This window comes from Apiospora hydei, assembly GCF_038363865.1.
Source record: "Apiospora hydei strain CBS 114990 chromosome Unknown utg000002l_segment0_segment0, whole genome shotgun sequence".
NCBI classification, from domain to species: Eukaryota; Fungi; Ascomycota; class Sordariomycetes; order Amphisphaeriales; family Apiosporaceae; genus Apiospora; species Apiospora hydei.
Genome location: NW_027117361.1, coordinates 2,206,594 through 2,233,011, shown reverse-complemented (window position 1 = coordinate 2,233,011; position 26,418 = coordinate 2,206,594). Strand labels below are relative to the sequence as shown.

The 26,418-nt window shown below is 53.1% G+C and overlaps 13 protein-coding genes across 13 annotated transcripts; 6 read left to right on the top strand and 7 right to left on the bottom strand.

The window, feature by feature from the left end:
* Positions 1–61: 61 nt before the first annotated feature.
* Positions 62–2,010, top strand: PG997_000730 (uncharacterized protein; the record flags this gene model as incomplete). The annotated part of the gene is made up of 3 exons (XM_066805045.1): positions 62–502; positions 986–1,400; positions 1,451–2,010. The coding sequence occupies 3 exons, from the start codon at positions 62–64 to the stop codon at positions 2,008–2,010; spliced, it is 1,416 nt and encodes a 471-aa protein (XP_066674818.1).
* Positions 2,011–3,012: 1,002 nt separating this feature from the next.
* PG997_000729 (uncharacterized protein) lies at positions 3,013–3,998 on the top strand (the record flags this gene model as incomplete). The annotated part of the gene is made up of 4 exons (XM_066805044.1): positions 3,013–3,146; positions 3,232–3,368; positions 3,478–3,621; positions 3,781–3,998. The coding sequence occupies 4 exons, from the start codon at positions 3,013–3,015 to the stop codon at positions 3,996–3,998; spliced, it is 633 nt and encodes a 210-aa protein (XP_066674817.1).
* A 3,213-nt stretch (positions 3,999–7,211) lies between these two features.
* On the top strand, positions 7,212–8,474 carry PG997_000728 (uncharacterized protein; the record flags this gene model as incomplete). Its single annotated transcript, XM_066805043.1, has 1 exon — positions 7,212–8,474. One exon carries the CDS (start codon positions 7,212–7,214, stop codon positions 8,472–8,474), a length of 1,263 nt encoding a protein of 420 aa, XP_066674816.1.
* A 641-nt stretch (positions 8,475–9,115) lies between these two features.
* PG997_000727 (uncharacterized protein) lies at positions 9,116–9,310 on the top strand (the record flags this gene model as incomplete). Its single annotated transcript, XM_066805042.1, has 1 exon — positions 9,116–9,310. One exon carries the CDS (start codon positions 9,116–9,118, stop codon positions 9,308–9,310), a length of 195 nt encoding a protein of 64 aa, XP_066674815.1.
* Positions 9,311–10,245: 935 nt separating this feature from the next.
* Positions 10,246–12,415, bottom strand: PG997_000726 (PAP2 superfamily protein; the record flags this gene model as incomplete). Its single annotated transcript, XM_066805041.1, has 4 exons — positions 10,246–10,310; positions 10,554–11,821; positions 11,878–12,094; positions 12,295–12,415. 4 exons carry the CDS (start codon positions 12,413–12,415, stop codon positions 10,246–10,248), a joined length of 1,671 nt encoding a protein of 556 aa, XP_066674814.1.
* A 1,002-nt stretch (positions 12,416–13,417) lies between these two features.
* Positions 13,418–14,546, top strand: PG997_000725 (NAD(P)-binding Rossmann-fold containing protein; the record flags this gene model as incomplete). Its single annotated transcript, XM_066805040.1, has 5 exons — positions 13,418–13,663; positions 13,827–13,986; positions 14,046–14,132; positions 14,202–14,294; positions 14,395–14,546. The coding sequence occupies 5 exons, from the start codon at positions 13,418–13,420 to the stop codon at positions 14,544–14,546; spliced, it is 738 nt and encodes a 245-aa protein (XP_066674813.1).
* A 35-nt stretch (positions 14,547–14,581) lies between these two features.
* PG997_000724 (ubiquitin-like activating enzyme) lies at positions 14,582–16,637 on the bottom strand (the record flags this gene model as incomplete). Its single annotated transcript, XM_066805039.1, has 5 exons — positions 14,582–14,855; positions 14,907–14,991; positions 15,048–15,309; positions 15,368–16,354; positions 16,413–16,637. 5 exons carry the CDS (start codon positions 16,635–16,637, stop codon positions 14,582–14,584), a joined length of 1,833 nt encoding a protein of 610 aa, XP_066674812.1.
* A 15-nt stretch (positions 16,638–16,652) lies between these two features.
* PG997_000723 (uncharacterized protein) lies at positions 16,653–16,939 on the bottom strand (the record flags this gene model as incomplete). Its single annotated transcript, XM_066805038.1, has 2 exons — positions 16,653–16,780; positions 16,861–16,939. The coding sequence occupies 2 exons, from the start codon at positions 16,937–16,939 to the stop codon at positions 16,653–16,655; spliced, it is 207 nt and encodes a 68-aa protein (XP_066674811.1).
* A 1,514-nt stretch (positions 16,940–18,453) lies between these two features.
* On the top strand, positions 18,454–19,820 carry PG997_000722 (uncharacterized protein; the record flags this gene model as incomplete). Its single annotated transcript, XM_066805037.1, has 3 exons — positions 18,454–19,134; positions 19,226–19,586; positions 19,648–19,820. The coding sequence occupies 3 exons, from the start codon at positions 18,454–18,456 to the stop codon at positions 19,818–19,820; spliced, it is 1,215 nt and encodes a 404-aa protein (XP_066674810.1).
* Positions 19,821–21,042: 1,222 nt separating this feature from the next.
* PG997_000721 (uncharacterized protein) lies at positions 21,043–21,382 on the bottom strand (the record flags this gene model as incomplete). Its single annotated transcript, XM_066805036.1, has 2 exons — positions 21,043–21,123; positions 21,227–21,382. The coding sequence occupies 2 exons, from the start codon at positions 21,380–21,382 to the stop codon at positions 21,043–21,045; spliced, it is 237 nt and encodes a 78-aa protein (XP_066674809.1).
* Positions 21,383–22,423: 1,041 nt separating this feature from the next.
* On the bottom strand, positions 22,424–23,129 carry PG997_000720 (DNA polymerase delta subunit 4; the record flags this gene model as incomplete). The annotated part of the gene is made up of 2 exons (XM_066805035.1): positions 22,424–22,597; positions 22,674–23,129. 2 exons carry the CDS (start codon positions 23,127–23,129, stop codon positions 22,424–22,426), a joined length of 630 nt encoding a protein of 209 aa, XP_066674808.1.
* A 672-nt stretch (positions 23,130–23,801) lies between these two features.
* PG997_000719 (WD40/YVTN repeat-like-containing domain protein) lies at positions 23,802–24,951 on the bottom strand (the record flags this gene model as incomplete). Its single annotated transcript, XM_066805034.1, has 4 exons — positions 23,802–24,175; positions 24,229–24,777; positions 24,857–24,893; positions 24,949–24,951. 4 exons carry the CDS (start codon positions 24,949–24,951, stop codon positions 23,802–23,804), a joined length of 963 nt encoding a protein of 320 aa, XP_066674807.1.
* A 633-nt stretch (positions 24,952–25,584) lies between these two features.
* On the bottom strand, positions 25,585–26,073 carry PG997_000718 (mitochondrial 54S ribosomal protein bL32m; the record flags this gene model as incomplete). The annotated part of the gene is made up of 2 exons (XM_066805033.1): positions 25,585–25,655; positions 25,704–26,073. The coding sequence occupies 2 exons, from the start codon at positions 26,071–26,073 to the stop codon at positions 25,585–25,587; spliced, it is 441 nt and encodes a 146-aa protein (XP_066674806.1).
* Positions 26,074–26,418: the final 345 nt, after the last annotated feature.

The window sequence follows — 26,418 nt, the reverse complement described above, 5'->3', positions numbered from 1 at the left end:
GAACAGAGCCAACACTTGAGATAGTCAGACTCCTCTGCAAACCTCAAGACTCTCCCACAAAATGTCCGCCAAGTCGATTTTCGAGGCCGACGGCAAGGCCATCCTCAACTACCACCTCACCCGGGCACCCGTCATCAAGCCCACCCCTCTGCCCAAGCCCACCACGCACAATGCTCCTCCCAGATTAGCATCTCTCTACTTCCCCGAGGATGCTGAGGTCAGTGCCGTTCTGGACCAGGCCGAGGTCACCTACCCGTGGCTCCTCCAGGCCGATGCCAAGTTCGTCGCGAAGCCCGATCAGCTCATCAAGCGCCGAGGCAAGAGCGGCCTGCTGGCCCTGAACAAGCCGTGGCCCGAGGCCAAGGCCTGGATTGCTGAGCGCGCCGGCAAGTCCCAGAAGGTTGAGCACGTTGAGGGTGTTCTGCGCCAGTTCTTGGTTGAGCCTTTCGTGCCTCATCCTTCCGACACCGAATACTACATCAACATCAACTCCGTCCGAGAGGTGAGTAATAGGCCCTTGATTCCTTTTCCTTGACACAATCTGGCCCGGCTGTATATCAACAAGCCAACATGTCGACTTTGCATTGCAAGCCAGGCATTGGAAGTGCGGTTCATACACGGAACCTTCGGTTCAGAGAGAGAAAGAGAAAGAAGAACAAGATTTGCTGTATTCTCGAGAATGAAGTATCATTCACGAAAGCCGAGGATGGTTGAAGAGTAATGTCGCAAAAGTAATGCGTCCCTATCAAGTGGTTGTGAAGGCATTTTATTGCGCTCATCCGGGGCCATGAGCTCAGGTCGTTTACGGGCGAACGGAGGCTAAACCGCTTTGCTTGGGCACCCACTCACTCGAGGGCACAATCCACCTACCGCAAACGCGGTATAACCCCGAAACAGCCCCGTCCCCTGTAGCCCCAGCGTCCTCGTGTATCATTTACCCATTTACAAAGGCTCGATAGCACTCTGACTAACTTGGCGTAATTAGGGCGACTGGATTCTCTTCACCCACGAGGGTGGTGTCGATGTTGGTGATGTTGACGCAAAGGCCGAGAAGCTGTTGATCCCTGTTGATCTGTCAGAGTACCCTTCCAACGAGGAGATCGCTTCAACCCTCCTGAAGAAGGTTCCTCAGGGTGTTCACAATGTCCTGGTCGACTTCATCTCGCGCTTGTACGCCGTCTATGTTGACTGCCAGTTCACCTACCTCGAGATCAACCCCCTTGTGGTCATCCCCAACGCCGATGCCACCTCCGCCGAAGTTCACTTCCTTGATCTTGCTGCCAAGCTCGACCAAACTGCTGACTTCGAGTGTGGTGTCAAGTGGGCTATTGCACGATCGCCTGCGAACCTGGGCATCATGGCTCAGTCCTCTGCAGGCGACAAGATCAGCATTGATGCCGGTCCCCCATGGAATTCCCTGCTCCCTTCGGACGTGAACTCTCCAAGGAAGAGGCTTACATTGCCGAGCTCGATGCCAAGACTGGTGCGTCTCTCAAGCTGACTGTCCTGAACGGCAACGGACGCATCTGGACCCTGGTCGCTGGTGGTGGTGCTTCCGTCGTCTACGCCGATGCCATCGCTTCGGCTGGCTTCGCCGACGAGCTTGCCAACTACGGTGAGTACTCTGGTGCTCCCACCGAGTCGCAAACCTACCACTACGCCCGCACAGTCCTCGACCTCATGCTCCGTGCCCCCATGGACCCCAAGGGCAAGGTCCTCTTCATTGGTGGAGGTATTGCCAACTTCACCAACGTTGCCTCGACGTTCAAGGGTGTCATCCGGGCTCTGCGTGACTACGCCAAGCAACTGAACGAGCACAACGTCCAGATCTGGGTACGACGTGCTGGTCCCAACTACCAAGAAGGTCTCAAGAACATGAAGGCTGCGACACAAGAGCTTGGTCTCACTGCCCACATCTTCGGCCCCGAGATGCACGTGTCGGGTATCGTCCCTCTGGCGCTCGTCCCCGGAAAGTGGGAGGAGGGCAAGGTTCAGGAGTTCCAGGGTTAAGCTAGGATATGAGGAGACATGATAGATACCCCTACTTAGCGATGAAGACATGACGGGGTCATCGGCTACAATTGATGGGTTTTAGCGGGTGATAGTGGTGCTCTATGATTATGTACGTTGATGAAGTAGATCGGCGTCGGCCAAGCCGCAAGCATGCAGTGGCGTAAGCTTTTGATGCCAGGTATACGCGGATGGCTGATCGATCTGGGTCTAGAAGGCATTGCATGGTTTTGAGCAAAGGACAACGAATAGACAAACTTGTAATATGACCACTGCGGTCCTTGATACTCGCTTGCCCACTTGGACTCACGTGAACTACGCAAAATGGGCAGGTGACAGGCACGGCGCGAAGCGTAGGCGTATCTATTGCATGATAGGTATTGGCTGTAGAGACCGGCCACAGGCCGGCCGGCAGGGAGATACACTTTACGGCACACCCGAGACCTGAGTTCACATGTAGGAGGGACTATACATCCACACTTATACGCCCCCTGAAGCAAAAGAGAGTCTCGCCGGGCCAGGCTCGGTGTCGGCCCGCAATCGACAGGTTTGGGATACGCAGAACCGCATACGATAGCACTCAAGCCTCCAAAGGTTGAGCACAGTCGCGCATCGCTTGTGGATAGTAACGAGGACTACAGCATTCTCTAGAACATTTCAGTAATCAGATGTGCAATTGAGTTCAGCGGACAGCAACGCTATAGTAGCCCTTCACAGTCCACCGGGCCCCTCAACCTCATGTCGGGCAAATCTGTATCAGTGTACCTTGCCAGAGAGGTACTCGTGGCAGAAGTATACTGCCGAAGATGGTGTTATATAGGTAGGCTCAGCTCGAGGGTCCAGTGAAGAGCTCATCCATTGCTCCTCATCCGGACTCTCAAGGGAACCAACTACAGGCAGCAGACCAACCGCTAGGTGTGGACCGGTATCGACAATAAGAACAACGCACGACAAGAGAGAGAATAAATATCAAGGACAACAGATTGTTTCATCCCGCCCATCATGTACGCAACTGCTCTGGTCAGCCTGCTCGGCGGCTCCTTGGCCGTCTCCGCCAAGGCGATTCCACAGCCCTTGTCAGGACGCGATCTCGAGCCCCGAGCTTGGTGGAGTCCTGCTGCCGACCGCTGCTGGAGGTAAGTACCGATGAGAAACGTGGTTATCTATCTGGTTGGCTACAGGAGTCATACGAGCCGAACTAACCATCTTTGTGTCCGGTAGCGATGGAGCGGAGAACGTCCGGGCCCTTGCCACTCCCGGCTACGAGCCCAGCGACAGCAACTCTCCCCAGGAGTGCCAGCGGGCCTGCGATATCGCGGGCTTCAACCTTGCCGGTCTCGAGCTTGGCAAGGAATGCTGTATGTTCCTATCTCACTGTCCCCTGATTACTATTTCGGGGTGGTCCCCTCCCGCCCACCCCCTTTCTGGTTGTTACTGCAGGTTGCTGATTCCAGCCCCCATGATCAGGGTGTGGCAACGCGATTGAGGGCGACAACATCCCCGTCGATCCCAGCCGATGCGACGCGGACTGCCCCGGCAACGACAAGGAGAAGTGCGGCGGTGTCCTCGCGCTGAGCCTCTTCTACAAGGGCAACTACGACATCGTCAACGGTCCGGCTACTATCGAGCCCGAGTGGCACGGCTACGGCAACGCGACCTGCTATGCGTAAGTCCCCCCCCTTTTCCACCCTCAGCCCCCGACTGTTTCTAGTATCACACACATGTGCGTGATTGAGTGACTCACGAACCTTGTGTCTATCCAGTGACCAGGACGCGCACCACCGCCTCCTCCCCGACCACCCCCGGGATACATGGACCAGCGCCAGATGACCGTCGAGCACTGCATCGACGGGTGCGCCGTCGGTGGCTACAAATACGCCGGCCTCGAGTACGGGAGCGAGTGCTGGTGCTCCAACACGGCGCCCAACTACGACCCTGTCGACTCTGCTGAGTGCGACATGGGCTGTACTGGTGATGCCGCCGCGTAAGTGTTTTGGACCTCTCCCTTTCTTTCGCTTCATCTCCTCCTATGGGACGGGATATCTCTTGTTATGTACTCCCAATACATGAGATGACCCGGACTGCACGAGAGCTTCCTTCTTGATGAGAATACCTCACGCTCAGAGGCTAACGTTCCGTGTCTTTTCTCTAACAGCGTCTGCGGCGGAGTAAGCCGCCTTCTGGTCTACACCAAGTCGGACTAAGCCTGGTTTTGGCGAGGTTGACTGAGTGAGACAACCGAAGAAAAATGGAAGAAGATCGAAAAGGCCGCCGGTGGTATACTTACTTTTGAGGGTAGCATGCACATAAGGGGTGTGCATGTTATATCACCCCCATTGTCTATGCGCCGTTTGAGGGTCACTTTGAAAAGGGGGATATAATCTGTGTGCTTTTGGAACTACGTATGGATGAAGGATAGAATTGTTATTTTTAATGGGGTAGAAGGGTTGGATTACATAAAATGATGGTATATATAGACCGCTCAATATACGCACACTCCTTTGTAACCTCTCTTGTATGACAACACCAACGTGGCGTAATGTGACCCAACGCCTGGTATGGGGACGTCAGGTCCTTTTCATCGATGCAGAGATCGCGAAATTTGGGGGCTGTCAGGAAAAGGTAACGCTGCAGTTGACTATCCATTTGTTTATTGGACAAGATTGCTACACGTCTGGCCTCGCCCACTGACAGCAAATACCTAGCCTGCCAAGATGAAGCGGCACGCTCACTGTTGCTATTACCCCTGGTATGAATGTTGGAAACTTGCAGCTGGTGAGCTGGCCGCGATACCCAGAGCCGTCTTGAGCCAAGTTTCAGCACCCCAGTGTCGGTTCCAGAACATTATGCTACAGTCTTAGATTGGATTGAAGTCGATGGGATCCAGACAAACGCACGTCCTGGTCGGCCGAGCATCCTCTTATCTGCTGGGCGCCTCGCGCTTTTGACCAAGTCTCAACCCAGATTCGATATCTTCGTCATGGGGATCAAAGTTTGCACAGAGCCAGCCAACGATATTTTCTTCCCCTTGCTCGTATTTCTGGGTCGGGACACCATGGTGCTCAGAACTCGAGAGATCCTGCATCCTACATACAGAAAAGAGACCCTAATGAAGACTATCGATGCGGCGTACTCCGTATTCGGGGGTTCTGTCGAGATTGGTTATATCGACTTCCATCGCTATTTTTAGGAAACCCGGTGTCTCTTCGGCGACGCTTTCACATTCGACTGGAGAAACGGCATGCTTGATACCCGTATAAAATACATTAGACGTTTAAATCAGAGCGCGGGAGCGCGGGAGCCCGAGGGGGGCTTCGTATGTCAAGATTTGACCTGACAGCTTGGTGTGGATTGCGCCCACACGGAGCAAAGGCGCTCGGACGGGACACCTGCGACTCCTGACACGGGACTTCTGAGGACGACAAATGGAAATGCCATGCATGTTTGCGTGATTGCGATGATGGTTCGGGGTAGAGCGGTGCATATGATGGCCCAGGATGCGAAATCCGTGTGTCTTGAAGAGTCAGGACTTCTGTTCGCACATATTACGGTTTCGAGGGTTGTAGGCCATATGCTATGTACCTATGCATGACGATCTGTACGGCTGGAGGACTACAGTAGACAGGAGAGTAGGATGATTGGAGAATCCCAATTTTATGCCACCTATCGGCACTCATACCCGTCGAGCGTAACATCCATGAGCAGATCAGTAAGAGATCATCATATGATTATGGGCATCCCAATGGGGTTTTTGCCTGCGATTTTGAGAAGCATTGCCTTGACTCCCGACGATACTACCTGTCTGTCGGGAGAATCATTGGTCTGGCGATATGCCCTGGCTGGAGGTCGCCGCTTAGAGTTTATTTTGATCGAAACAAGGCACGGCGCGTTAGGTAATAAACGGATTTCAGTCATTACATGTACCCAGTCCTTCTAGCCGTACACAGTCGACTCAAATAGCGTTTATTATTGCTCATGCCACCATTAAGTTTCCAACCGTTCTCCACGTTGTGCCGATCAGATGATGACATTGGAGGAATTTTGAAACAACGGATACCCTTGGTTGGGATGAAATGAGCGACTAGGATCGCGGCCTGGACTGGGTGTTGACATCTGATTGATTGTTTTTTGGCGAAGATCTCGCAGCCCGAGCGGCTGTTATGGGATCTCGACTCATTCGGCGGACACCGAGCCGAATCGCTGCCAGGCTACCTGGCGCTGTTGTTACAAGTGAAATAAGCAAAGGCTGTTTTGAAGTGTTTGCTTCTGTCTTTAGATCTGACATGCGTCGATCAGTCACTGGCAGACAGCGCACACAGCTGGGATACCCTCGAGAGCCGAATAGGAGTAGCATGCACATTTGATTGACCCCGTAGAAAAACAATCGTACAATGGGATTAGTGGCTTGGCAACAGCGCTGAACACGAACAAAAGTCTAATGACAGTGATGGCAATAGTGGCCGAGTGGCCTGTCCTGGCCTGTCCTGGCGTGTCGCCCCCAGTACTCCGTGCTGCTAGAATAGGGACAACATCCCCGGAGCCCTTCTAATCTGCCTTTCTATGTACCTGCAGCAGAACCAGCCAGCTGGGGGCAGTACTCCGTGCGCTGGAAGCAGATAGCCTAGGGAGGGAGAAGCCGGGATTAACATGCACTGCCACGCTGCCCAGATTCCCGGGCAGGGCCAATCAGACGGTCGCTAGTGGGCAGAACCTCCTGTTCCTGAATCTTAGTTCCCTGTAAATCTCCCCTAGAACGGGCCTAGTGTTCCCTGTAGCGGCCCCTGTCGGCCTGTAGCGTCGCCCCCAGTCCAGGACAGTCCCGGGCAGTCCCAGCTGGACTCGCGTTTGTCCGCACTAACTGGATTGACTCCATCATCAGCTCACGTCCTGCCTGCCCCTAGATTCCCTCTTTCCTCTACTAGAGCCTCATTCTTTTTTATACTCTCCCTCTTTTCTTCCTCAGTCCCGTCTCATCCAATAAATCATTTCCGATTGGGTAGCCCTTTTGCTCACTCAGTCTTACGCTCTTTCAGCTTCTTCAAGCACTCCCACGCTCCCTAGCCCATTACTGCTGCGTCTTTGTGTGCTTTGCGACAAACAAACCACAAAGCGCCCTATTTCCAGCGCCACGAAGCCGACCATATCTTCTTCGACCGTTCGACTTTTTGCTCCCACGCTTCCATACAAGAATATCTTCCAAAATGAAGGTCTTCACTGCTGTTGCCGCGACCTCGCTCGCCGCCGGCGCCTCCGCCGAGAACTGGATGGGCTTCAACTCCGGTGCCGTCAAGACTGACAACTCGGCCAAGTTCAAGTCCGACTGGCTGCAGGAGTTCAAGACGGCCCAGGGCCTGAAGGGCGCCCCCGGCACCTTCAACTCGGTCCGCCTGTACACCAACATCCAGTCCTACTCCGAGTCCGACCCCATTGAGGCTTTCGAGGCTGCCATCGAGACCAAGACCAACCTGCTTCTGGGCATCTGGACCTCGGGCACCACCAGCATCGACAAGGAGCTGACTGCCCTGCAGAAGGCCATCGACAAGTACGGCGACAAGTTCCTCGACCTCGTCATTGGTATCTCCATCGGTAGCGAGGATCTCTACCGTGACTCCGCCACTGGCCGCGCCAACAAGGGTGGTGTCGGCAACGGCCCCGAGCAGATCGTCAAGTTCATCGGCGACTACAAGAAGAAGTTCGCCGACAGCAAGCTCGGCAAGGTCCCCATCGGCCACGTCGACACCTGGGACGTCTGGCCAAACAGCACCAACAAGGTCGTCATTGACGCCGTCGACTGGGTCGGTCTCGATGAGTACCCTTACTACGAGACTGGCAAGCACAACTCCATCGAGCAGTCCGGCCAGCGCTTCGACAGCGCCTTCAACAAGGCCAAGGCTGCCATCGGCGGCAAGCCCATCTGGGTCACCGAGACCGGCTGGCCTACCGACGGCCCTAAGTGGGACGAGGCCCAGCCCAGCGTCGAGAACGCCAAGTACTACTGGAACGAGATCGGCTGCCGTCAGCTGTTCAACAAGGTCCCCACCTTCTGGTACAACCTCCGCGACTCCAACGGCGAGAACAAGCAGACCTTCGCCATCACCGAGAACCTGTCCACCACCCCCAAGTTCGATCTGTCTTGCCCCAAGACCTTCAAGACGCCCACCGACGGCGATAGCTCTTCTTCCGCCTCGAAGTCTGCTACTGCCTCGGGCTCTGCTACTGCCTCCGGCACCAGCTCTGCTACTGGCAGTGCTTCTACCAGCGGCTCTGGCTCCGGCAGCTCCGGCTCCGAGTCTGGCTCCGGCTCCAGCTCCGGCTCCAACCCTGCTTCCGGCTCTGGCTCGCAGGCTGGTTCCGCCTCCTCTGGCACCCCTGTCCCCACTGCTGGCGCCAACTCCGTCCAGATCTTCTCCGCTGCCTTCACCGCCATCGTGGCTGTTGCTGTCGGCGCTACCACTCTCCTCTAAGCTCAGACTTAGCAGGTCGATAGCTATTGGTACACGATTGTAATATACACCGACGTCTTTTCTCGAAAAAGGGGTTTCATTGAATGTCCTACGGATAGACTACATACATCTGGCGGCGCGTCAAATCTGTCACAAGGTCGATTTTGGCCGTGCTCTCTGTAATAAAAACTGGTCAACATTTGCCTCATACTTCTTTTCTACACGTGATATATGCTTGTATTTGTTTACTTAACGTGTGGACTGACTAGACGAGCACGAGCTGGTTGTGATTGCTGCTGTGCTCCTAAAATGGGATATGTGCGACAAATGCTCGCTCGTGCTCTGCTACTGCAACGTGACCAACAACTGGTTGATAGTGCAATAAGTGCTTTATAGGGGTTTGTCTAACATCTTCTAGGCTCCCACGAAAAGTTGACATGAATGGATCTGGTACTTCACGTAACCAAGTGTACTTACGATCGGTGTCCTTGACCCCTGTGATATTGTATTCCTTACTCGGCGTACGGATAGTATCCAGAGTCCGTACGATGGCCCGGGCTCGCGCAGCACAACTATAATATTGCCCAGGATCACTGGCTGTTATCCCAAGACCACTGGCGAGCTTGTCAGGGGCACCAGGTCTGTGTCCTGAGAAGGCAACGATGACGATAGGAACGACGACGACGAACCTCCTCCTCCCGAGGAGACTCTACCGGTCACCATCGGCCCAAGTTCCTCCGCATGCTGACGCTGGTCGTTCGGCGGTCGGGATCGAGATCACCTATGATCGGCGCGTGGTCGATTACTGCGAAGACAACGGCATCGTCGACTGGAAGATCATGCTCCCGAACCCGTAGCCTAAGGTCGCGTCTGACGGCGCCCGTAAGTTCCTCCCACCGTTGGGCGACGGTGCCTATCAGGCCATGGAGGACGCCATCTCGCGGGCGCTATTTATCACAACCGCCGTCTCCTCCTGGAATAAAGGCCGTGGAGGCAACACCTGGCCAAGAACCGCTATCCTTCATCCGAGCCAGGTTCGAGCGCGTAGCCTATACCCAAACCGTGGGCTTCCTCCGCTTCAAACAGACGATGAAGCCTTTTCACACTTCATCTTCTCCTTCGTCGATGACGGCAAAGCTGCTGATCGACCCCCGGACCTGAGTGTGCCGGTGGCAGTGATCGTACGACCGGGAGCAGTGCGCCTATTGACAAGTACGGCACCGCGCTGCAGCACCTGCAGACGAGGACGACGGTGTTAGGGGAACACCAACATCCCTAGGGGATATCAGCGCAAGCCGTGGACGTTCGAGGAGGTACTGGTGCTGGTTGCGCAGGGAAAGTTTCTGGAGCTCGACGGACTTGTCTAGAGCTGAGAGTCGGGCAATCCCCCGATTCATAGGCTTGTTGAATATTATATATTGTTTTAGGAGTATACTCTTATTCTACCTGATACAGAGGAGTCTATACCCACCAAATAAAACCGAACGCGACGTGCTTGCTCACATCAAAAGACCACGCGCCCTTTCCTTTCCCCAATAGAAATATATACAACCCGAAGGGCATCACCCCAGCATATTAAGTATTCGCCAATCTCCGGCGGCAGGCCAGAGCTCATATTCTGACATGACCGCCGACTTCGCCTCCTAAGAAACCGGGGACCAGTGAATTGAAGAAGAAGAACAGAAAAACAAAACACTCATGCATGCTATGAATTGAAATAATCGTTTCATTCCGTCATTAGTCAGTCCGCCGTGGGGGCCTTCATGCAATCAATTGCCGGTCGCGGCAGCCGTCAAATGGACAAACCAATGACGGTAAACATGAGCGGCGCGATATCTACGGCGAGCAGCGCGATGCCTAGACAGTCCTTCGTATTAGTGGTGGAATCCAAACAAAGGGGCATAGACTACAATAAGTGTCGGCGAATTCTGACGCGGCAGCCCCACGTCGTATGACCCGATGCTTCCGTAGGTTACCTGAACCTTAACGACCTGCGCGAATCGGAACACAAGCCTGAAGACAGAGTGATATGGGGTTGCCTCTTGACAGTGCGTATTGCGAGAAGCGGAGTTGTGAAGAGATAGAAACAGCGACACTTACCTGTATATACCACCAGTTTTGTCACAACCTCCACGTCGTACCTCACTCTCGGCTTGATAAGCTGGGCGAAAACTTCCCGCTCGCTCAGTTCATCCTGTGAACCGATCACGAGCGTCGGGTCGTCTCCTTCCTGCTCAGGGGGCGTCACCATTATGGTGCCCTCGCCCATCATGCGCTCGTAATCGCCGAGCTTGTTGTGGTGGCCGCTACTTATGGCGCTGCTCTTAGCACCACCCGACTTCTCGTCGCTGGGCGTGATCGGGCTCGGGCTGGCCCCCCGGAGGGAGGCGACGCTCTCCTTGCCGCGAAGGCCGCGGCTCGTGTTGCTCGTGTTGCTCTCCCGCCGCCGGCGGTCTCGATACGCCAGCGTCTCGTACGCGTCCGCCGCACTCTGCGGGCCAATGCTCACGGATCTACCGCGGCCGCCCTTACGAATGTTGTTAACGAAGTTAGGGAAGTCGCTGACATTGGGCAAGACGTTGTCGACTTGCAGCCGGAGCGGGATGTTCTTGTATTTGGAAGCAGGCGTGAAGAAGCGACGAGGAAGATTCATTCCCCATGTCTCGATAATGCGGAAGAAGTGCGGCAGGGACCTCAACAATACGGGCTTGGCAGCTTCACGCCACACAAACACCGCCAACACTCCGGTCACAATGCGCAAAATCACCACTGGCCAGCCGAGAGCCTCGAGATCGAACCGAATCAGACCATGCGGAGAATGGGCAAAGTGCCATGTGCCGATTTCGAGACCAATCATAACGCCCGCGAACGCGACACTGTCGTCGAAACAAGGACAGTCATCGGCAGGCTCAGGATGCACGCGCACCAATGCTATTATGAAGAGCACCACACACAGAACAGTTGTGAAGGGGCGCGCGTACAGGTACATGTCGAGGGCCGGGCCGTAGTAGAATTCGCCGAGAGAGATGACAGCACCCATGATCGAACCAATGACAACATCCACGAACCCGTGCATGCCGCAGTAGAGGCGACCAAAGATGATGCTGGCCGCGTAGAAATAGGATAAGATCTCGAGCCCTAGTTTGATGTTCGGCTGCATCATATTGTCTGGAGAATGTAGGCAAAGAAGGCCATATACGGCGACGGAGACGGCATTGGCCGAGTGTGTCGAGGGGAAACCGTACTCGAGGGCTGCCGAGCCCGACATGGTGATTCGTTGTAGCGGAGGGGACAGCGGCCGCGGAAGAGAGAAAAAGTCTTTTATGAAGCCCGTGAAGAAGACACCCAAAGCGAGGATGCGAACGAGGCTGTGGCACATGTCAACACGAGGCGCTGCGAGGAGCAGGTAAGACGGGAGACCGACCCTTTGCCAAAGGACTCAAAGCCGCACCAGAACATGATGGGCAACCCGACCATGAAGAAAGTATGCGTGCCCAGGTTGGCCGTGATGGCGAAGTAGCTATCGAGCGCCGGCGTGCGCAGGGTATCTTGTAGGTAGGCGAGGTAGGGCGTCTCCCATCTGATCAGGGGCAGTGCCCACTGGCGCAAGTTGTATCGCCATGGCGGGAGGGCGCGTTTGTCTAGAAGTCGTAGGAGAGAGCTGTTAGTGAAAGTGGACTCCCAGATGTAAGACATGTACTTGCGCCTACTTAGGCAGTCAAGAGAGTTGCGCCGGGTTGCAAATGCGCCCTTCTTGCGAGTCGCGCAAGAACATTGCTCTTCCAGTGCAGCACAAGTCAAGATGGCCCTTGGCTAGGGCCGGTGGTCACCACACACGTACAATGATCTAGGTCCCGCAGGCCCGCGTCGATTACAGGTGGCTTCTCTCCGTCGCTAGCCTTGGCCGTCAGCTTCTTCGAGTCGGCGCTCACGGCAGCGCCATTGGTATGCGTCGAGCACATCGGACGGTCGTATGCGTGTGAAGTACTACTGCTACGGGCAGAAGAGTCGTGTTGATCCCGGGTGCGGGCGGGCCGCGCGAGTAGTTGGTTGCTCAAGAGGGTTTTCGGTTCGGCGAAGGTGGGATGCGGGCGGGATGCTCGTGCTCAGGTTTCGAATCGACGACAGCCGTTAAAAGGAAGGGTAAGGCCAAGCAGGGTACAAAGTGAGAGCAATTAAAGAAAAACCGGGGGTGTCTCTTCTCATATTAAACCCGCTCGTCTGGGGCCGGTCCAATCCTCCTTTCGGACCGTGACGAGAGCGAATAGAAAATGCAAGGGTATTTATTAGGAAGTTGTCACGCATCGGTCTGGACTGCAGATTAATGGTGACGATGTATGTTGTTTACTGTCTGACCCTCCGATTGCCCCGTTGTTGTTTTTACGTTTGACTGAACGAGCTGAGCCCTTGCTTGGCCTCTTCGTCCCTGAAAAACCAAGGCTAATGATAGTAGTGGTGGGATGTAGTACAGTACATTAGTGAACCACCACCACTTCCGGGCGCCCAATGATAGGCCCTGGTACTGGGCCAATGTCGTTGGATTAGTGTCGTCGTCTAGTCCGATCATGTACTGCAAGTACAGCCCATATCCACACTTTGCACGATCGTCACATATCTTTCCTCACGTCACTCGCTGTTCCCCATAGGATCAAACGATTCAGTAATCTGTAGCCTTTTCGTTCAGTGGACCAATGCATTGAGTTGAACTTTCTCGTATATATAAGTAGACTTGCTGGCGAGTAGGCGGCACCAAGCTGACCTAATACTACTAGTACGTACGATCAGGATCGGACTTCGCATCTTGGCTTGCGTATAATTGCATCCGTCAAATCACATCACATCCCCATCCCGACAGACATACCGCAGCACGTGACAGCCCGCATTGCCTGCCATATCGACACCACCATATAGCCAATCCGTTGCACTATTGCATAATAGACATTTCTCTGTCAAATCCCACGACGATGCGTTCCCTAGCCGGTGCCCGCGCCATCGTGACGGGCGGAAGCCGCGGCATCGGCCTCGCCATCGCGAAGCACTTCGCCTCCGAGGGCGCCGGCATCACGCTCGTCGGCCGCGACGAGGCGAGGCTGCAGACGGCGCTGCAGAGCCTCGACCTAAAGCCCGGCCTTGCGCACGACACCTATGCTTTTGACGTGGCCAACCAGAGTGGATGGCATCACTTGATGAAAAGGATGAAGACGAACAACGTAGGTAAATTGCCCCTGGCCAACCGTGACCGCCTCATCCGATTCTTCTTCAAAGGGGAAAAAGAAGATGACCATTCCTCTTGGGCAGAGTTATAAGGAGAAGAAGGAAAACGTAGCCTGGATCATCTCAAGCTAATCTGGCTACCTCCTGCCCCTGGTTTAGCAAAAAGTTGATATTCTCATTAATGCGGCCGGCATTACCCAAAATTCATTCCTTTTCAAGACAGAGGTGCCTGATATCAGAGAGATTCTGAGCACAAATCTCGAGGGCACCATAAATGGCTGCCAAGTTGTGGTCAAGACCATGATGCAACAGAAATCTGGTCAGTTCCAATGCCAGGGCTTTCGCTACAACGATGATGAACTGACCGATATGCAACAGGCTGTATCGTCAATGTTTCCAGTCTTCTCGCAACCCATGCTGGAAGGGGTGCAAGTGTATACGCGGCATCCAAAGCCGGCATCGTGGGTATGTCATGTGTTTCAGTATTCCGAGATATTTCTCGTTCCATCTAATTATCTAATCTCGTGGCCCTAGGTTTGACGAGAGCTCTGGCGTGGGAGGTTGGCCGATTTGGCATCCGGGTTAATGTCATCCTCCCTGGGTATATCCAGACCGAAATGACCGCCTGTAAGTTGCTCATTTCGCTCAAAATTCTCATGCCAGCAGCCAACTCCCATCCATGCACTGCTCTCCTCGAGATGTGTGTGTTCACTAATGTACATTGTAGCAATCGCCAAGTCGGCCAATCTAGAAAGCCTCATCCCGTTGGGTCGGCTCGGGTCGGCGGAGGAAGTCGCCGATGCTGCTGCGTTCCTTGTTAAGAATCCATATGCACACAATACCGTCCTCAACCTGGACGGTGGCCTCAGCGCTACCTGACGGAAGATCTGTCGGGTTCTTGCCGCATACCTGGACTAGTCATCGTTAATGAGAATAGCCCCGCCTGTGCTTGGCTCATCTCCAACGAGAACAACATCGTTGTCGTCTGCACCAGTTGTTTTTGCCTTCTTGGTAGGTGGCACATCGCCTTCGTCCTCTCGGGCGCGCTTTAGATCTTTCACTGTTGCATCGCCATCCGAGTTCACACCATTGCTTTCATTGGCAGGCTCCTTCTTGGGCTTGCGAGGAATTTTGGGTGCTTGGTCAGGCTCAAGGCTTTTGATGGGTTTATCCGTGAGAGGTTCCTTGCTGCGGCGGAGGTCAGTTGACTGTAGGTCATGTTGTGTAGAATAAACTTACGCCTCTTGAATGTTCAGCACGACGTTGACAAAGACGTCATCGTCGTCTTCATCCACGATGGTGACAAATGTGTCCTGCTTGATTCCTGCACAAGTTTGTTAGAATAATACCAAATAACACATGAAAGCTGAGTATAATTACCGAGCTCGCCCAATTTCTTGGAGAGATTGTCCTCTTCCTCGGGGTCGTAGAGAACACCTGCCTCGGTACTGACAGCAAGCTCCTTGTCGCCGTAACCCAGCTGCAGTCTCACGAAGTCGCCTACCAGATCCTTGAGAGTAGCACGTGATAGATCCACGTATACGTTCGTCTGGTAAACGCTGCAGACTGGACAGTTTGGATTCGGAGGCTGAGGCTTGTCCGCACTCAGAAGACGCTGGGTTGCGAAGGGTGATAGGAATACCTGTAAGGTTACGCATGAGCTCTTGTCCAGATCTGGCCAGATGAAATCTGTTTCTTACCTCTTTGGTTTTCTCATACTCGCCTTGAAGTACCTTGAAGGACTCCAGTACACAGAGACCCGCCACAATAGCATTTGTGGTCGCAATGGCTGGAATGATGTTGCCGGCCATTTGCTTGATATCAAAGCGAGACTTTCGCTCAATGCCGAATATGGACGATCGAATGTTGGCAGCGGCCGCGACGAAGTCCAGAGTATCCTCGTCATCCTTGTCAAACATGATGGTGGGCTGAGCTGTTCCAGCCGCCTTGAGTTCAGCCACTCTTTTGCTCAGGCGATCCAGACTGTCGTTCATAACCGCCAGGTTTTCCTCCAAAGACCACAATTTCTGCCCGTCCTGCAGTAACTCGGGGGTCACTGCAGGAGCTTTGGGTTTCAAGACGTCGTAGTCCAAGGGCTCCGGCTTCTGCCTCGACTGCCACATTTCCTCCATGGATCGCAATCGATCGATATCGGCCTTGAAGACCTTGTCAAACAGCATTTTGGGGAATTCTGCGGTGCCAACGGACTCTCGGATTCTTCGCAGCGCCTCGGCCTCCTTCTTCAGCTCTGCGATCTCCTTGGCATTGTCGGCATCCGTCGAATGGTCGAAAGCCGCCTCATCTTCGCTGATGCCGAAGACTTCATTCAGAAGATAGCTCTTGGCCCAAACAATACAGTGGATAGGCTGGCTCGGGGTGCTTCGGATGGTGCACACTGGGAATGACTTCGGGACGTCCTTTGTTGTGCAATCGTAGCACGCCGTGACGCCCTTTTTGATGACCTGAACCTGACCATTGAAACCAGTCGTACCGCTCTCGATCAAGGGCACATCTGCCGCCAGGCACATCTTGTTGGCATGGCGTCTCGCCTCCAGGTTATCCAGCGCATTGAAAACCAGCTTGAAACCGCGAAACCATTCCAGATTGAACTGCGCATCTTTGATGTTCGCGTGGTGCGCCTCGATCTTGACGTTCGGGTTAAAGCTTTCGGCCGCCTCTTTCGCTACCTGCCAGCCGATTAGCACACACTCACCACCACCTCACCTCACGCCGGGGCTTCTGTACCAATGCTTTAGACTTCTTGATATGTTCGTGTCGGAAGAGGAATTGACGATTTAAGTTGCTCAGGTCTATCGTGTCGAGATCGACAATATGGATTTCGCCAAACCCGGTCAGGGCGAGGTTCTTCAAGAGTTCGCAACCGATGCCGCCAGCACCGACCATCAAAACTTTGGCCTGTGAGACGTAGGTCAGTAACACGACGGGTTCGGTATCTTCGAGCAATTCCATGGTGGGCATAAGTTCTCAGTAGGACGCTGAGTTGCCAGAGGTGCGAAGGTCTCGCATGGTAGAGATGTATTGCGCGACTGGAGCTGTCATGTTTGCGCTTGCGACGGTGGTCGACATATGCAAAGCAATGCGCAGGCAGACAGCTCATTGTGCATGAAGCAAAGCAGGCGCGTAGCTGCTGGTAGCTACGTAGCGACAAGGAGGAAGGGAAAAGGGGATAGACTTACGGCTTTGACGGCGTCATTGACGCCATTGGTCAACGACTGGCGATTGTAGCTGTCGCGACTTGGAGCCTGCGCCATGGTGGAAAGTGAGATACCTAAAGACAGCTCCAGCCCACTTCAGTTGCCGTCATGGATGGGGTGGGATGCATGAACGAAGGAAGGATTGCAGGTGTGTGTTCGAGGCGCGACTGGGAAAGAAAAGTCGTGACAGGAATTTGCGAGCAGGCGCAAATGTGAAAAGAGACGACCGGATGGTTGAAACTGCAGATCTAGTCGTGTCTAGGTTAATAAATCAAAAGTTGCAGGCGCTCACTATTTTCTCAGCCTCGATTCGATGGGATGGCGCGAGGTGTGAGCCTTGGGTGCTACGCTGCTACTGCTACTGCTAGCAAGTAGGTAGTACTGTAGGTGCGCTCCAGTGAGTGAAGTGTGCTAGTTTCCGCGAGCTCAGGTATAGGTGTACCTGCCTAGAATGGTACGTGGATACCTGGAGTGTTCCGTCATGGAAATCCATCCGTCATTGAGCCACGCCCCGGTACAGGTATCGACCTGCCTGTGCTTACTTACCTCACTGGCGCGCGATGAGCAGCACAGCAAACATCAATCATTGCACCGATCAATTGATCTTACGCACCCCCACCATGGAAGCACAACGGTTGAACCACCAGATGCATAAGCAAGTACATGTATATTTTCCGATAGATGAAGCTGGGGAACTTCGGTCAGCTGGATGATGGGATATCCGATGGGTGTTACTGGAGTTGGATACATGTACCAACCTACATGAGGCCGTACCTATTTGATGTATGTACACAGATCAGCCGGTTGCTTTCCATTCGATGGATCATTGATGGCAGACGGAATGCATACTGCATACGATGGTTACCTCTACGCCAGGGGGTCCCACGGGCAGGTTCACAGTGACTCGGATTCTTTCCCGCTCGCCGCCGGTGACGGAATTGGACCGGGCCTCAATTGGAACACGCCCCGACGCCCTCCTGCACGCCCCAAACGCGCTGACTGGGAAGCAAAGCAGGGTGTGCACGGTAAGACGGTAGTGCTTGCTGCAATTGGCTTGGTTCTCCTGCACGCCGCAGCCTGCAGGGGAACTGTACCTAGCTGCCTACTTGCCTACAGAGTACATGCATGGCCAGTAGAAACAACGAAGAGGGGAAAAGGCACCGGCACGGAAACGCGCATGAGTTGGAGGCTTTCAATGGACTTCCTGATCTGATATGTTGGTGATGCGAATCGACAGAGCATACCTGTTGCCTGTCCTACCCTTGGTTGATTCCATGGTCATATGGATATTTCCTGTTGTTTTTATTCACGTGCTATGTAGGTACATTAATAACTATACATAAGTTAGTAAGGCTGGTATTTGCTTGATGCTCCAACTTCTTGACCCGCTACCACAAATTTCGAGGTTGGGCTCGAATTTCACGTCTTCAAGCCTCAGGCATTCAAGTCCACAACAACCCTCACTCGGTGCATATCGTATATCGTGGAACAACCGTATACGGCGTTGCCAGAACCGAGACAGACCAAAAAGACTTTGATTCGTGTCTTTCGTCGTAACGACACCATACACAATGTCGGATGACGAGGCTGATCCCGAGCTGCTCGAGCTCCTCCGTCAGCATATTCAGGGGAAGCTTAACGTATCAGCCGAGGCAGAGACGGGCGTCCTCGAAGGAGCCGAGTATGTCTACGACAACTCTATTGACGTTGCCGTGGATATGCGGGCATGCAAGAATGCCGCGGCGATCATCCATGCGCAGATGCAATCCAAGGGATTCTCAACGGCCAGCTGGGCTGAACACGAGCTGCATCCCAAGAGCAAGGATGAGTCGACCGTGGCCTTCATCTTCACCATGGACTTGCTGAACTTCTCGTTCTGGTCATTGAAGCCCGAAGACGAGCGGTTCGCCATCAACTACAAAGATAAGAACTGGACAGGCTACTGGAGCCTCGTCGCGGCGTTGCAGAGAGCCTTGGAGGAAGGTGTGTGCAATTCCGACCAACTCCCTCATTGCCGTATTCGTGTCGACATGTGCCGCGCTTCGAATCTTCGCGCAGTCAGTGCTATGATGTATTTTGTTGATCGATGTTTTAAAGGTATCCCCATCACCGACCCTCACTACTGGCAAAGCGAGGACGAGTGCAACCTCGAGTCATTACGGCATGTCTTCCGGTCATGTACCGAAGAAGAGATGCCATTACTCGAGGAACGCCTCACTTGTCTGCGCGAAGCAGGGAAAGTGCTGTACGAGGTAGGTCCTTCTCCCCTTTCCTTCTTTCCCTCTCTGCAAGGGGTCCGAAACGCTCCGTAAGCCAACCCGAACCAACTATTCCCACCCGCAGAAATACTCGTGCAGTGTCACGAATCTCATTGATGCTGCCGACGGGTCGGCCGCAGAACTCGTGAACATGCTCGCGCGCGACTTCGACTGCTTCCGGGACGAGCACATGTTCCAGAGCCGCAAGAAACCCATACGGCTACTCAAGCGAGCTCAGATCTTCGTGGCCGACGTGTGGGCTTGCTTCAATGGCGAAGACTGGGGCGAGTTCAGGGACATCGACAAGATCACCATGTTCGCCGACTACCGCGTACCGCAGATCCTGGCGACACTGGGCTGTATATCGTACAGCCCGCCCCTGCAGGCGATGGTTAACAAGGAGGATATCATCGAGAGTGGATCCGCATATGAACTTCAGCTCAGAGGTAAGAGATGCAAACCCGGCTCATATGTACCATCAGTGCTTACTCACATATCTACCTTCAGCTTGTAGCATATGGTGCGTGGAGTTGCTCAGGAGGGAGATCAACCGAGCCCATCCAGAGGCTAAGGTGAACGCCATCCTGATTGACTTCTTCCTGTACGACACCATGAAGCAGCTGGAAGCAGAAGGCAAGTATACCATGCCCCATCATCGTACGCGAAGCATTTGGTACTAGTGCGATTGTTTCGTTTGGGTGCAGTTTACCTAGGTATCCTCAGCAGGAGCCAGCGAATGGAAGGAGGCCTTGGCCTACGAAGATGAAGCTTGTTATTGTGTGAAAGGTGTCATTACATGTTAACTTCGGTTTTTCGTAAGGTAGGAAATTCACTTGTACACCCCCCGAGGAGCAGCGATGGCTTTCGTCAGGTTAACCCGGGGGAATGCAGTTCGAATACCCTACTCTGAGCTCTTGCAATTTTTTTCTTTTAATTTTTTTTAATCACCAGCAATGGTTCTAGATATGACATGCCACTCAGGTAATGTTTATTGATTTTTCTTATTTTTGACCCCTTCTGATGACGCTCATCCACCAAGATCCTGCTGCTTTACTTCGACGTGATGCTTCACATCATACCCCATCCTCATGGAAAATTTGTTTCCGGAGACCTTGTAACACATGTAGTCAACTGTAGCACAGGCCAGCCTGCAGTAATAATATTATCCCTCCATTCACCTTTAAGACCCCTCAGGGGCCGACTGAAACGCCCAGGACCTGTTTATATGCTAGCAGGCTCGTGATGATTTATGTACACTCCTTCATGTTGAACCGAACTGGTAAGATCCGCATCCTAGAGCTCTCGGAGGCCGTCGTCCGTCCTCTTTTGAACTCAGGGCCAAGTCTGTCTTTGATGATGAGTGCCGAACGTCGGCACCGAGCTCGGCTCGGTTCTTCTACCCTACCTGGAGGGGACTTAAGACATGATCTTCATCATATCTACGGGATCGGTTCCTTACTTGCAGCTCCATATGTGTTCCCTCGAAAAGTTTGCACCTGACCGGCACCCAGCTGCTGGCGCAGGTACTTCTGCGTTTCCTAGGCCGCGCCACATACGTTGCAAAAGAATAATACGGCAAGGGTGTAGTTGGAACCCTTCTAGTGAATGAGTGTTATGCATCTTTGTCGGTAAATGCTCAAGCAATGTACAAGTCACTTCATGACGGCCAAGCCCGGAAACACATCTAAACACCAGCTGAGAAGGAATACAGCATTGGGGTTCATTGGTATGTCGTTACGTATCGTGGGGATGAACCACCACCCGCATCGACTCCAGCCAAGACCGGTCCACCCCCCCTTTCCAGCCTTTCATAAGGTATCCTGCCCTGGAAACCCGCCATTTGCCAGCCGTTCACCCAGCGGTTATCAATGTGCCCCTATCCGGTCTCAGACCCGCATAGCCCTAATCCTTCTTCAAGCAGGTAAAGACGCAACCAATAATGCCGCAATCTGATCCACAGCGGTCCTGGGATGCCTCACAAAGCTGTTGTCAAGTGTTAGCTTCGAGTCAAGTAAAAACCCCAGCAGCGAACAGACGATGCTACGATGAGGTAAGGGAGTGGAAGGGGAAAAGGAGAAAGACATACACATCCACCGTTTGCTTGACAACAGCAGCACACGGCGTCATCGCTCTGACGCTTGAAGATTTTGAGGCCAGGGTCGTAGTTGGCGGTGCTAGCTACGCCAGCCAGCGCGCCCGTAGCCATGGCAAGAAGAGTGATGGTGATTGAGGCGGGCTGCATCTTGTTTGCTTTGCTTGATAAAAAGGAAGCAGAAAATGTTGGCGAACAACTTAGGAGGATTCTAGGATGACTTTCGGTGGAAAGGTTTGGATGAGTTGAGTTGTTGGTAATGTTGCTGCCGATCGAAGCGCTGGTAATTGAGGCCACCCAACTAAAGGAAAGGACGCTTTGGGCTTATATATACACGAACAGTAGCAATGGACCTTAGGATGTCTATCTCATGGCTATACCTGCATACCGGTCCATTGGCATGATCAGTTGCGCTGCTATGGAATCTAGAACCTGGACGAGACCTGGGCGGTATACCCAGCCCTAATGCCTTCTACGTGACATCGGCGAAGATTCTCTGTCCACGATCAACGCCATGATTCAGATAGATAAGACATGAGTATCGAGCTGCAGTGGTTGGGAGAATGCCTCTGTTTTCGACCTAGGACTTACCTGTAAACATTCACGCCAACACAAGTCACAAGACGACTGTACAACTATATAACGTAGAATGGTTGAAGCAACGTCAGGTATGCCATTGAGAGCTATTATTAACAGCGCGAAACCCCAAGCCAGTGGCATGTTTCGCATTGTCCATATTAAACTCTTTTAAGCATATACGATCTACACGATACGGGCGCGAGTCAGCATAAACCTATGCCTCTTCTTGATAGATAGTCCGAATAAAGCTTGGCGCTTGTCGTGGACAAGCCCAATGATATGAGATAGAAGACCCTTCAAAATACAATATACGAAATATCCCCAGACATTTTGCTTTGAATGGCGTGAGCAGAAGTTCTGGTTGAATCAATGCGTATTTTGTCGTGACCGCTAACTATGCACGTCGAAACCCATTTTGGAGCCTGAAAGCTCCTTTCATGACGAAACCCTCTATTTTAGAGTCACATGAAGGCCAAACTCCTGAACACCCCAAGCAAGCCAAGTTGATATACGCAAAGCAAATTCAGTTCGTAGATAGCAAGATCGCCCGTAGCCTCAAGTCTCGCACAGCTCGAGACCTTGTGTCATGTCGAAAACAGCTTGCCCAGCCTTTCAGGAAACTCCGATGGCCGTAGAGTTCAGTATGGTGTCCATATGCGCCCTCTCGACTCCCTTGGTTCCCTTCTCTTCTTCCTTGAGGAGGACAGCCAGGACCTCAGGCGGTGGGTTGAGGCCGAGCTTATCTGCTCGTTGCCAGCGTCTCAGACGCGAGATTCCAACGCAAGGCTAGGTAGTTCAAGTCAGTAAAGCCAGAATAAGCAAGAAAGATGATTGAAACACGATCCGATTTCGAAGTACTTACACCGTATTGAGAGCTGACATCGAAATACCGCAAAACCTTCTCGGCCAGACTCAGATCCTCTTGGTGCACTCTCTTCGCAATGCGCTCGCCCTCCAACTTGCGCCAATACTGGTCCACCTGGCGCCCAGTGATATTCTCTGCCCGCAGCTCCGCATCAGTCTTCTCGACGGCGTCGTCCTCCTTCTCCGCTACCGGCGAAGGCTCTTCCGGTTCGGACTCGACAGTAGCATCGTCAATGACAATGTCTTCCTTGGCGGGCTGTGCATGGGCTGCTTCTTCCTCCTCTTGCGAAGCGGATATAACGTGCTTGGAGAGCGGCGACTGCTTTGAGGGAGACGAAACGAGGTTCTTGCTCGATTTCGGGACCGCCTTGGTCACTCGGTTGTGGAATGACAGCGTCGCTTGCTTTCCGCCAGGTTGCGACGAGGAGCGGGTACTGCGGCGTGTGGCGGGCATGGTGATGATAGTGCTATTGGATAGGTAATGATGCGTATTTGGGGTCAATCACGTATGCAAACGAGTAACCAATAGTCAAATAGTAAGAATGGCTCTTGAATGATGTTTGCGACAGGCTGCTCTCCCGTTCTAAGTCTATGTACGATCTTGATGGGATTGGCGCAGGGGGATCTAAGAAGTTGTGGAGGAATGCGGGAACACCTGCTGTAGGTGAGATGGCAATGACGTTGGGGCAGTTGGGGAAACGGGCCCAAGTTGGACGGACAACGCGAGCAAGCTAACCTACGACTACGACTGCACGTGATTTCTTTGTTAGCTGCCAAATAGCCTACAGTACCAGATTCTGTGTAGGGCCAAGGCTGTACGGATTATTTGCACTCGATTTGAGACAACCTGCCCGTAAAGAGTGCCAATGGAGGTATGCAACTGGCTGTGCATCATGTTGGTTGTATATCCCCAGCTACTTGTTGTCACGAAGAAAGATTACACCGGAATCGTACGGGCCAGCCGGTTAAGCTGCTCACGAGGTTGATTGATGCTCCAAGCTCTCTAAATCCAGTTCAATGCAGGTGAATAGAACTGTCCCCCTTTTTCATCCATACATGTCATGTAGTAGCCATCTCTTGAACGCCATGCCCAGTAATGCAACGTCATGATCTTCTCTTGCGGCCATTATGCGGTGCCTGTGGCTTCGCGGTAAAACGTCAAACTCTTGTTCGCACCGGCCGTGCAGAACATCTCGTTCATCCCCGTCTTTGGTAACCACTTGACGCTGAGAAGTGCCTGTTCTGTCTCGCTGTGGGTGGCGACACAAGCTTGCTTGTCGATGGACCACACCTTGGCTTTACCGTCGTACGCTCCGCTGAGAAGATACTCGCCCGTATCGCTCCAGTCAATGCTCATGATCCATGCTGCATGCCCCGTGAACTGAGCCACGTGCTCGCCGAATTGCAGGTCGTAGAGCTCGATAGTCATGGAATCACCAGCAGCCGCAAGCTTAGTTCCGGCCGGGGAGAAGGCCACGGCGCGGACCGGTTTCGCAAGGCCTAGAGATTGGTCAGTACAAAATGGCCTTGAGCGGGCTGACGGTTTGACTCACCAGGTAGCTGATACACGATCCGACCCGTCTCATTGTTGTAAATGTAGACGGCCCCATTCTCGTGGCCAGTTGCCGTGTACTTGCCGTCATGGCTTATGTCAATCGACATACCAAAGGCGCTGGTGACCATGGAGCCCGGCTCAAACTGCTGCGCAAGCTGGCTCGAACCATCCCTCAACCGCCATACATTAACTCGGCCGCTGTGAGTAGTTGTCGCCAGGACGGAGCCGTCTTCGCTCAGCGCAAGCGCCCATGCCTCGCCATTGGTCTCGCCACCATTGGCGACATCGACATAAGGCTCCCAATCACCGGAGCCCGTATCTGAAACCTTCCATGTCTTCAACTCGCCCGCAAAGCCTATCGAAGCGGCGACCTTTCCATCGCGAGACACGGCTAAGTGGTGGCAACCAAGCTTGTGCGCATTCGAGATGGATTGCACCAGAGGGTATGCCTCTTTGTTTGTCGCATGAACGTTTATACAGGAGGAGCCGGAGGCGGAGAGAACGGCGGTTTTCGTAGCGGCGATCGCAAAGATGTTGGCAATATGGGCTGAGGAAAGTCAGTAAGTATATGGGACAGGATGCCACACACCCTCTCTCTTCGGGGGCCACCAGAGTGAGGAGCTTACCGTTGTCCACCGTATGCGCGGTAAGATATTGTTTCGACTGAAGAACTTATTAGTAAGTTGACATTTTAAAATATGCGAATTTGTGCCCATACCATGTTGCCGACCCGAGAGAACAGGCGCGCAAGGTGCTACGAAGTTGGTGTTCCTCTCTTGATGACGGTGGTGATAATGTAGATGGGAAAGCTTTGGTGGGGCAATCTGTGGTGGGAAAGCTTCACCTCACAACAAGAATAGTACGTCTGGATATGTCAAATGCTGCGCAAACAAAGCGCTTAAACACTGGTCACCTTCCATATAGAATTATAGATATATTCATGATCCCTAGCTGCAGCGTCTGCCAATGAACATGGACAACTCGCTATGGTCGTTATTGATATTGATTCTGATCGCTCTGCTTGGTGGGGTTCCACGTCCAGAGTAAAAGCTCGGGCATTGGATTGCATTGCATCACTTATCCAGAAAATGTATGCGCCATGTTGAAAGGCGACGAACAGCTTCAACGCAGGACAGCAAGTCATAAATATACGGCTTCATTTCTGACATAAGCTTCAATAGATCGTATCAATGATCTCATGTACATGATATATAGTATACAGTGCTCGGTTATGATACACTTGAGTTATAGAGCTTTCAGCCATGAATAGAAGGCCATTTACAATCCGACCTTGAACACCAACCCGATGCAGTATCTATCCCCTTTTCATTTGACAATACTAATCATGTGTCGTTCATGCGTGGTCGATCTTCTTCTCTGCCGAGGTGTTGGGGAACATATTTTGAATTTCTGTCGCCTTGTCAGCTATGCAGCCAGTCGCCCAGCGAAACCGGTCTGTTTGGATCAACTTACTGCCCATGCACTGAGGACATAAGGTATGCATCTTCTTTGTGTGGCCGCACACAGGGCACTTGTTCAGGTTGTTCACATCCTTGAGGGCCTTGCCTGCCATCTGTCGATGTCGCTTCTTCATGTGCGAGGTCTTCTTCTTGGGTACGGCCTTGAGAATGCCTTCCCAGATGTCACCCAGCAGACCCGGTATGCTCTGGATAGCGGCAGGGATCGCAATAGCGAGTGACGGCCATGTCTGATATGGCGCCTGCCGTGTCTGCTGTGAGAAGAGAAGTGCGGACCTGAAAGAGGATGCAAATGGCGTAGAGGTCATTCGAGGCAGCAGCGAAGATACCGCCGAAGCGAAACGGAATTGTTGTATCGCAGCCATGCTAGGCAAGTCGAAATGCACCACCCTCGGCTGATCCTGTACTGGCTGTCGCCTGTGTGCCTCTTTCCCTTCAATCGGTGTCGGCGTCGGCGCACAATATTTCGGTCGTTGCTGTCTGTCGTGGCTCCACGTGAGAGTCGGCAAAAAGAGGTTTTAGATTGCCGTCCAGTGCTTTTGGGCCCCAGAGTAGTAGCTCCCCTGGGCAGAGCAACCTTGGCCAGCCTTCGCGCCAAAGCAATTGATTGGAAAAAAGTTTCCAGCGCAATTAGGTAAAGCTCATTCAATGCAAATCAACTCATCAGGCGGCCGCGACCCTTGGAATTGGCCCGTTCTTTTTCTCCAGAC